Here is a 10143-nt window from a genome sequence, read left to right as displayed (position 1 = left end):
TGCGGGCTGGGGGTGTCCTGAGCGTAGCGTCGAGAACACGCTTGGAGCCCCATACGCAAAAGAGCCCAATAAATGAGCTTAACCAACGTGACGCCTGTGGGCAGCTTTGCGATAGTCTTTGCTTTGCTTGTGTGTTGCAAATAACTTTCCAGTTTATTAAATCCAGTGTGTAAGCTGAAGCTGAAGGCCCATGGTGTTCTTTGTCACGCTGCCGTGCATAACTGTGTTTTTAATAATTTATCATTTCAGGATCAGGATGGCCAGACAAGAGAGGCGGCTGCTCATTAATTTGAAAACAAACTATGCCGATGCGGTGGTAGATATTGAGAAAATAGTTTTAGGAGAGAGATCCAGAAAGAAGACCTCCTGCAATCAGAAAAGGCAACGAAAGGACCTTTCTATAGCAGTGTGTGCGTTGCTGAATTCAGGAGGAGGAGTAGTGAGGATGGAGAGTGAGGACAGGAATTACTGCTTTCAGGAGCACGGCATTGGTCTGGACATAGAGCAGAGCCTGAGGGCGTGCATCGACTGCACCGAGACCAGCGACTACTTCACGTGGATGCAGCAGCGGAGTCACTTGCTGCTTTTTGTTAAAACGTGGAGCTGTGGAGGTCCAGAGCAGAAAAGTCCCTCTGCAAAGCCACGTATCTGTAGCTTGAGCACTGGTTTATCCCGTAGGTGTTTCACTTCAGTTGTCCCTATGACTTCAAGCAACGCTGCTGAATTTCTGAGGAGGAAGGTAAGGTGTGCCGGTCGCCATGATGAGAATGGGCCAAGTGCTAAGAAAGCTCTGCTGAATTTTGATGGGGGAGCAAAGGAGACTTCTCTGAACACTGAGGAACGCAACATCCAAGATGCTGCTGCCAGATTCTTAGAGAGAGACAAACTGATGGTTGGCGAGGTCCTGGATTTCACAGAGACAACACATATTGAATTTAAGAACTTCTCTACAGAGAATATCTTGGAATACATTAGAAAAACCCTTCCAAATTATGTCTCTGCCTTTGCAAACACTGAGGGTGGTTATTTATTTTTTGGAGTGAATGACAGCAGTGAAGTCATTGGAAGCCATATTAAAGTGGAGAAAGAAGCTTTAGAAAAAACAGTAGCTGATACTGTGGGCTCAATGCCCGTCCATCACTTCTGTGGCTCTCAGGATGGCGTGCAGTTTAAGACTCATATCCTGAGCGTTTACGACAAAGCTGAATGCTTGCAGGGCTACATATGCGCTGTGCGAATTGAAGCATTCTGCTGTGCTGTTTTCCACGATAACCCTGAATCCTGGATTGTGATGGGTGACACGATTGAAAGACTGAGCATCAGAAAATGGACAGAGCTCATGACAGCTGCAGACCCAGGTAAAATCTGCATTTATATTAGTGCCAACTTCATTTCTGCCTTGGTTTGTATGGTAACTGGCCTCCAACAGCAAACTGTTCTGTGAAGCATTACTCTCTGAACTGGTTCAGTAGGACTTTTTGAAGCACTCTCAACTGGAATAGCCTTCTTGGGGATCCCATGTGCCCCTAAATGAAGTGAAAACGTTCAGAGTTGCCCAGGAGCTTCCATTACTCTTAATGAGAATTGCAGAAAACTTTTGAAGCTGGCTTTGTCTGTTAAGATGCTTATGGGGGGAGTGATGTCCTGGTGGAAATCTGGCCCCTTTAGGTGCCTAAAAGGGGTTTATTTTGAAAAACAAAGAAGTCCTTAATGTTGCTGATCCCTATGGAGTGAAATCCCCAGTGCTTGATGCACTAGCAAGGATTAATATCCATGCCCTGGTGTGATCTGTTTAGATCCAGCATCTTGGCATAAGTTGTGTGCCAGCACTAGAGTAAAATAATAATTTTAACTGTAATGGTGGTGTCAAACTGACCTGCAACTTTTCTTCTCCTTCCCCTTCTCACATACTAATAAAATCTGTAATGAAGTCAGCAACATTAGGGTAGCTGACTTCACCAAAACGTGGTCAGTCATCTCTTCAGAGATAGCTTGACGTTGAGAAAAGTCCTTTCAAGTCTGCAGCTCAGCAAGCGACGTGCAGTATGCAGCAGGTTGCAAACTACTCCCCCTTTCCAAGGCTCACATGCATTTCAGATGTTCACTGAAACGTCACTTTGCACACCTAGTGTGGCCCCATGGTTGTTAAAAGCTGTTTTGAAGCAGCAGGGGTGCAAGGCTTTGCTGTTTTAAGGCATGTTGTCCCAATTAATTGTGAAATCCTTCCCCTTCAAAACCTATGTCCTGCATTCTGTTCCATCATCCCACAACAAGACCTGTACAGCGGGTCCTAAGGAGTTTATTCCATCCATGGATTTGAATAAGAATTTTTCAGTCTTTGAAATCTTTGAAGATGAAACTAATCCTCCTTTCCTACATGTTCCCCCTAACAGAAATTTCCCTCAAGTGTGTGCCCATGGCAGTGACTGCACGAGCAAGGAATATACTAGCCAAAGGGGACCTCCTGTCCCAGCAGAGCCTTGGCCGTGCTACGTGACTCTGGCCTGGTGTGAAACCTCTCCTGTGGCCCTGGTCTGTGCTTGCAGCTGGGATGTCTGGTCCCTTCAAAGAACGCAGTCACACCAAAGACAGAGAGGGTGATGTTGACAGGAGGGGAACAAAGCAGCAAGGTCTTTTGGAGATGTGCATCTACTGAAGGGACTCATGGTACACATAGGTTCCTGTAGATGCTGGTGTGCTGAACTGGCGTGTCAGGTGTCTCTTACCTGTGCAGTGGGGTCTCAACAAACTCATCCCATGTAGAGTCTAGATCTTGCCTTTGAACTGTAAAGCCATCCATGCTGTGAGCCCTCTCTCTGTTACAGCAAATCAAGATCCTGTTGGTTCGATGCAATACTGTCATTCTTAACTATGTACGCAGCATTTTCTGGAGTAGGATTGCAAAGGGAGGTTTTAAATTAATCATTTTAGTTATTCTGTAGTGCTGGGTTTTAAAAGCTCATATGGAAGGATTTCAATGGATATAACACACGTTTTTCTTCCCCCAAGATCTTTCAAATCTGGCTGATAAATTTGAGAATGTGCTCAGTTTGTCAAATGGTCCCCCTCTTATCAAGCCAGTTTATTCAAAAGCTGGTCTCCAGTGTGTGTCTGAACTCCAAGAATGCCTCTACCCAGGTAAGCCATTCTGGATTTTTTTTTTTTAATTTAAGATTGTATTTGACAGAACTTCTAGGAAGATAACATGATATAAGATTTCAGGCACACAACTGTTAGAGTATTTAAAAGATGCAACTGCACCAACAATGTTGATTTCCTTGATTTCTCAGGTGTTTCAATCTCTTCTCCCATTTTTGCCACTAAGTATAATCCCTAATGCACACGACTGCTGAGAATATACCTAGTGTCCCCCGGTTTCAGCACTGTCTGCCCCCTGTTATGCTCAAAAATTATGGACAAAAAAGAGAGAAACTACTTTATTCCTAGCATAACTGAAATCTAAGTAGTCCAATCAAAGAATTATTATTAATCAAGATCTAATTATTACAGGGAAAGAAAGAAAGAAAGACAATGAATGAATACCACCGGGGGGGGGAGGAAGAGTTACCTGCACGTTTCCTAGTGTCCACCCCTGTTCCTGGTGTTACACCTAGCCTTCCACTGTCACTGAGGATCCTGGTGTTGATGGCTCCAGCCTGATGGGGGTTGTTAGGGCGAGTCATCAGCATTGCTGGTTCTTTCCTGGGGAGTAGGTAGTTGATGTTCGTGGTTTGTTTTTCCTGCTCCAGGATATGCTTGGGATCACTTGCTGTTTCTTTCTTCACTGGTCTACAAGTTCACAGCTCCACTGCAGTTCAGTAAACACAGCATGTTTCACAGAAGTCAGATACTTGTTCTCTGTTACCCTTAAAGCCAGTTTTGTCCAGCTCTGGGGCTGCATTTCTTTAGCTGACCATCTGAGAGCTGTTTCTGGCCTTAGGCTCTCCTGTGCTCTGCCTCTCACTGCCCCACACCTGAATTCGGCCGTGCATCCTGTATCCCGCATCTCAAGACCTCTGCTGTCCTACCAGCCCTGTATTCTGCACTCTGCATCATCATGTTATAGGCAAAAAGATCTCATCCGGTGCAGAAGACCTGCTTGTTGCTGCTGTCTGTATAAATAGATGATTGTTATTCACAGCCACCTGGTTATTAGAAAAAATGCTGTTACAGGTAAACCAAGTGAAAACAAAGCTCCAAACAGGTCAACAAAAACTCAAACAAAGCAGCCAAACAAGTCTCTGACCTGAGGCCTTGCAAACTCAGTACGCTCCCCCTGGCCTGGTACTAGCAATGCTGATTTGCAGGGCTAAGCACCAAGTATTTGGGTGTCAGATGTCTGATCAGCTTAGACACTTTCTCACCCAGTAAATTAATTCCGACACGCTGCTCACTGCCACAGGGGAACTTCAGCCTGGGACCCACAAGGGAAAGCAAAGCTCAGCCCTGTACCATGCAGCTGCGGAGAACCTTGCCGTGGTTGTGTTTTTCAGGTGAAGACACTGGTTAATTCAGAAACACTTCAGCTATAAAAGCAGCTTTGGTTGCTGAGCAACAGATACTCCCACATACCAAGCCCTGAAAGACAAAGGAATAGAAGTAGCCAAGGGCAATGTAAATCCTATAATGCTCCTGCAGAACAGGGCTGTGGCTTTAGGTCAAGCTCTGAGACACATGGGAGAGGCACAGAATTCCAGATCCTTGTGCAGTAATAGAACTGCTCCAATCAGTAGCAAACAGATACTTTCTCATTAAACATAGTCCATGGATTATTTTTTCCAAATCCTCAACTATGGATGTATGTATTAATCGCTAATTTTTCGAATTATTTTTGTAATTTTGTTGTCTTCACATATGTTTTCAGGATTACTCTGAGGTGGTCAATTTACTGATAGGTTAATAGTGTTTTGGTACAGGATATGCAATTGCTGTTTCTTGATGAGAATGTCGTTTTTTAAATGGAAGGCTGTGACACAGTCAGTGTATGCTTGCATCTGAGATTTGTCTGTGTGTTATGAACGTGCATAGCTGTAATTTTAACCTGGAAATTTAAGAGAGGATTTGGTTAATATTTTTTAGAATTACTGTTACTTGTTATTTTGGAGGAGCACCAAGTTAAGTGTTGGGATGACAGGCATCTTCATGTATTCCCCCATGTTTAGCAGGAACGTGTATCTATACATCAAGACACTGATGATACTCCTAGGTGCTTTTTCCCTTGCTATATGCATTGTTTTTTACCAGTTGGGAGTGTAGGAGATGCTTGCAGGCTGCTCCATCTGATTCAACCACCAGTGTCTCTCTGTGGCAGCAACATATCTGTCAGAGGAATACCTAAATAATGAGAAGGTAGAGAGAAAAGAGGCAGATCCCTCGAAAGAGACTACTTATTCCACTTAGAAGTCAGGCATGCCTGAAGCATGGAGTTTATACTTCTTTTATTTGTATAAAAAATCCTTACAGATTTACCAGCAGGTATCATGGGAACGCTGAATATTTTACTCACGTTAAATCATTTACTTTGATGACCTCATGGTATAATATATTCCTCCAGTAACTGATGTGTTGAGTAAATTATTTGCAGTATTTTGTTTTTCTAATTTCTTATTTCTTTTTTTCTAGTCGGTTCTAATGAAATCAAGTGGAAGCCAGAAACCATCTGCACTGACCTGTTCTCAGAGTATCCTGGATTAGAGGATTTAATGAAAAAACGAATCCCTCCACTTAACAAGGGGGTACTGATATTTTCAAGGAGTTGGGCTGTCGACATTGGATTGTGGAAAAGACAGGATGTTGTGTGTGATGTTCTCTTAGTAGCTGAAAATGCATATCCAGTATTGTATACTGTAGTCAAGGGTGCCTCTTCTGCTGAATCTGACAACTGGAGAGAAACTGCTTATGCATTAAAGCATAAACTAGTCAATGAAGGGGGATATGCTTCAAAAGTGTGTGTGATTCCCCAAATACTATACCTGGATGGCACAAAGAACCAGATGGAAGTTGCAGAGAATGATGTTCCACAGCAAGAAAACCAAGAAAACCCATATGATTATGCCAGCTTGTACCCAGAGAATTACATCCTCACCTCCAGGGACGTCCCTGCCTTCCTGCGTGCACTTGTGATTGTCGTGCTGCGCTTTAAGTCCTACTTAAGTGACCATCTTGGCTGTGAGATTTTCAACCTCCTCACTCTCAAACAATATGAGCTGCTCTCCAAGAACCTGCACAAAGCCAAGGAGCAGTTTGTCCTTGGTCTTCCTGGAACAGGGAAAACAATCGTGGCTTTGAAGATCATTGAGAGAATAAGAAACATTTTTCACTGTTCTGAAAATGAGATACTCTACATTTGTGAAAATCAACCCTTGAAGAAGTATGTGGGGTAAGCAGTAACGTGTATTTCCTCTTTTTTCTTTCATTCCGCCCTCTGTACATACAGCACAAGCCCAGCTGATTTTACATCTGTTTGCCAAATACATAACTTTGGCTGGCACAAACACACAATAATCATCTCAAGAAAGGTGTTAATAATGTAACTGTTATTGAGCTGAGCTCTGGCCCAGATCCAGTGTTCCCTAACTGCAGTGAGAATCCCACGGTCGGTGATTGCTGGGTTGTGCTAGACCTTCAAAAGATGATGGCCTTAATTTAACAGTCTATTACGGCTGGTGCTGACACCAAAACTACCCACCTGGCTTCTTCTGATGCTGCCTCAACACTGCCTGCACTGGGCCTGACGCCAGCTCTTGTGCAGCCGTGCTGGGAACCGGCCCCTGGACCTGGGCCGCCTAGACAAGGAGGGTGGAAACTGATGCCCTTTTGGTAGAGGATTTCAGGCAGCGCAGTTCCCCAGTCCTGTTCTGCCTGCGTTTCCCCTCGTGCCAGCACGGAGAGGCCAGCAGGCCACCACGGTGGACAAGGCCCCTGGCATCAGGGAACGGCAGTGCCCGGACAGCGGGTCCTGGCCCCAGCAGGCAGACGGCCTGGCAGACGTGCTGCCAGTCCCCGCTCACCCTGGGCGGAAAAGGGAACCCGTCCTTGCTGCGGGAGCTCAGGCACCGCGCGGCCTTCCCTGGGCCGGGGAGAGCGGGGCAGAGGGACACCCCTGGGGAGCCTCGCCATGGGGTCCCCATGTAGGAAGGGTGGGCTTGAGCGTCCTCTTAGGGTAGAGCCAAAGCCAGTTGGTGGGGGCTGTGCAGGCCGGGCAGCAATACCTGGAATAAATGCTTCCACCAGGAAAAGTGGTACAGCATGCTGCAGCTGAGATAGGAGGTTTTGCATTTTTAGGCAGTAAGCAGCAATGGCCCTCCAAGGGAGAACCCACTGAGAAATGGAGGCAGTCAATACGGATTTGTCTGGTCGCATCTTCTTTTTATTTACCATATGTTTTTTTGGGTTTTGGTTTGGTGTTTTTTTAGAAATGAAATCTGCCAGTCTGTGACACGTGTTGCCTTCTTAAATGGGAACTTCCCAGAAGTGAAACACATTGTGGTTGATGAAGCTCAGAATTTTCGTCCTGAAGAAAACTGGCACCAACGTGCCCGGAAGGTAGTCAAGAAAAAAAGTGGCATTTTCTGGGTCTTCCTGGATTTCTTCCAGTCCACTCACCCATACGGTTGTGGTCTTAAGTTTTCAGAACTATATCCTCAGGAATGGTTGACCAAAGGGGTCCGTAATGCCAAGCAAATATACAATGTCATGTTTAATCTAATGGAGAAAATCCTCCAAGAACGTAACAGATATATGCCCTATGAGGTGCTGGAAGAGTTGTTTAAACAGGCTGAATGTGCCCATTCTTTGTCAGGTGACTACGTATTAAAAGAAAATATGGGAACATTTGAAATGGCAGAGTATGTGGCCAGGCAGTGCAACAGCTATATCCAGCAAGGCTATCCCGTCAAAGATATTGCAATCCTGTGCAGTACACAGCATGCAGCCCAGGAGTTCAATCAGATATTGGAACCTGAGCTAAGAAGACAAATAAGGAAGTGTAGGGTGAGGTTGGTCTTGGGGCCAGCGGAGAATGTTTTAGAAAACATAATTGTTCTTGACAGCATCCGACGCTTCTCAGGCCTAGAAAGAAGGATTGTGTTTGGCATCCACCCTGTCCCTGCACAAGAGGAGGTATCTCTCAATCTTTTGCTCTGTGTGGCATCCAGAGCCAACACCAAACTCCATTTGCTCTATCACGAAGACAGGATGTTCTTAAGAGACACGTCTTTAGATGACAGTTTACTCTTCTGAGGGCTATGAACAGTAGAATGCTTCACTCATTTGTTGTTCAGTGATATTATAGAGTAGCCTTATATGCAAAAGAAAAAAAATTATGCAGTTTCACATACATATTTCATCATGTGTAGGCCTGTAGGAGGTCACAAAATTGACTAATTAAAGGATATTGCCACCTGGAGAGAACAAATTGCTGAAAATGGCAATTGCATCACTGGAAGTGTTCAAAAAACGTGTAGACATGGCACTTCAGGATACAGTTTAGTGGGCTTGGTGGTGTTGGGTTGATGGTTGGACTTGATGATCTTAAAGCTCTTTTCCAACCTTAATGATTCTGTGTGATTCTGTGTGTGCAGAAGGGAGTCAACAATTACAAGCTACTTGGATAAATCATAGAACAGTTTGGAGACTTGTACTTTCAATTCCTCTGCTCTTTAAGCTGATACATTCTGACTTGTTTCAGCACTACCAGGGTGGAACCACCGGTTGGAAATGCGACAGGGGCCATCCCTGTTTATGTCCCTGCTGGTGCTAGTGCAAATGGTCAAAACTCTGCTTTTTCAGTGGGGAGGAGATTTTTGTGAATTGTCAGCCAAATCATCTCTTTTCTCATTGTGCTGGTCTTGGCTAAGATAGAGTTAATTTTCCTCACAGTAACTGGTACAGGGCTATGTTTTGGATTTGTGCTGAAAACAGTGTTGGTAACAGGGATGTTTCAGTTGTCGCTGCGCAGTGCTTGCACAGCATCAAGGCCTTTGCTGCTTCTCACGCTGCCCGGCCAGCGAGGAGCCGGGGGGTGCCCAAGAAGTTGGGAGGGGACACGGCTGGGACAGCTGACCCCAACTGACCAACGAGATGCTCTATATCATAGGATGTTGTGCTCAGCAATAAAAGCTGGGGAGGAAGGAGGAAGGGGGGAAGTCCGGAGTAACGGTGCTTGTCTTCCCAAGTAACTGTTTCGTGTGATGGAGCGGGCTTTCCTGGAGATGGCTGAACACCCGCCTGCTGATGGGAAGTAGTGAATGAATTTTGCTTTGTTTGCACGCATGGCTTTTGCTTTACCTATTAAACTGTCTTTCTCTCAGCCCGTGAGTTTTCTCACTTTAACCTTCTGATTCTCTGCCCCATCCCCCTGAGCAGGGAGTAAGTGAGCGGCTGTTTGGTGCTGAGCTTCTCACGCTGCCCGGCCAGCGAGGAGCCGGGGGGTGCCCAAGAAGTTGGGAGGGGACACGGCTGGGACAGCTGACCCCAACTGACCAACGAGATGCTCTATATCATAGGATGTTGTGCTCAGCAATAAAAGCTGGGGAGGAAGGAGGAAGGGGGGAAGTCCGGAGTAACGGTGCTTGTCTTCCCAAGTAACTGTTACGTGTGATGGAGCCGCGCTTTCCTGGAGATGGCTGAACACCCGCCTGCTGATGGGAAGTAGTGAATGAATTTTGCTTTGTTTGCACGCATGGCTTTTGCTTTACCTATTAAACTGTCTTTCTCTCAGCCCGTGAGTTTTCTCACTTTAACCTTCTGATTCTCTGCCCCATCCCCCTGAGCAGGGAGTGAGTGAGCGGCTGTGTGGTGCTGAGCTGCTGGCTGGGGTTAAACCATGACACTCGTCCAAAAAGATAGAGCCACGGTTTGGTTTTGCGAGTGGTGGTGACTTTTCACCTCTGCTGGGAATGGGGCTGTGGTTTTGTGGTCACATTGAATCAACTTAAATGCAATTTTCTGCCCATGGAGGCAGTTCTGTCCCCAGCAGTACAGTCCCAAACGTCTCATAAGCAGGCTCAGGTGTGCCACGGTGTAGAGACTTAGGAACTTGGTGTTTTGGGGTTTTTTTTTGCAAATTAGTCTTCGGCCAGGTAAGCTCTACCTTGTCATGCAGCTGCTCAAGTGCTAGTGCTGGCATGAAGGGGGAGGAGG

The 10143-nt window shown here is 45.7% G+C and overlaps 1 protein-coding gene across 1 annotated transcript; it reads left to right on the top strand.

Moving 5' to 3' along the window:
* The first annotated feature begins 256 nt into the window (after positions 1-256).
* Positions 257-8241, top strand: LOC104617536 (schlafen family member 11-like). The gene is made up of 4 exons (XM_010282884.1): positions 257-1358; positions 3010-3138; positions 5623-6379; positions 7416-8241. Exons 1-4 carry the CDS (start codon positions 257-259, stop codon positions 8239-8241), a joined length of 2814 nt encoding a protein of 937 aa, XP_010281186.1.
* Positions 8242-10143: the final 1902 nt, after the last annotated feature.

Source organism: Phaethon lepturus, unplaced genomic scaffold (assembly GCF_000687285.1).
Source record: "Phaethon lepturus isolate BGI_N335 unplaced genomic scaffold, ASM68728v1 scaffold21232, whole genome shotgun sequence".
Classification (NCBI taxonomy): Eukaryota; Metazoa; Chordata; class Aves; order Phaethontiformes; family Phaethontidae; genus Phaethon; species Phaethon lepturus.
This window is presented reverse-complemented; position numbering and strand designations above follow the sequence as displayed.

Coding starts and splice junctions, on each gene's coding strand:
- LOC104617536 (XM_010282884.1), top strand. CDS start 257: ATGGCCAGACAAGAGAGGCGGCTGCTCATTAATTTGAAAACAAACTAT. Junction 1,359..3,009: donor CATGACAGCTGCAGACCCAG/GTAAAATCTGCA, acceptor TCTTCCCCCAAG/ATCTTTCAAATCTGGCTGAT. Junction 6,380..7,415: donor CCCTTGAAGAAGTATGTGGG/GTAAGCAGTAAC, acceptor GTGTTTTTTTAG/AAATGAAATCTGCCAGTCTG.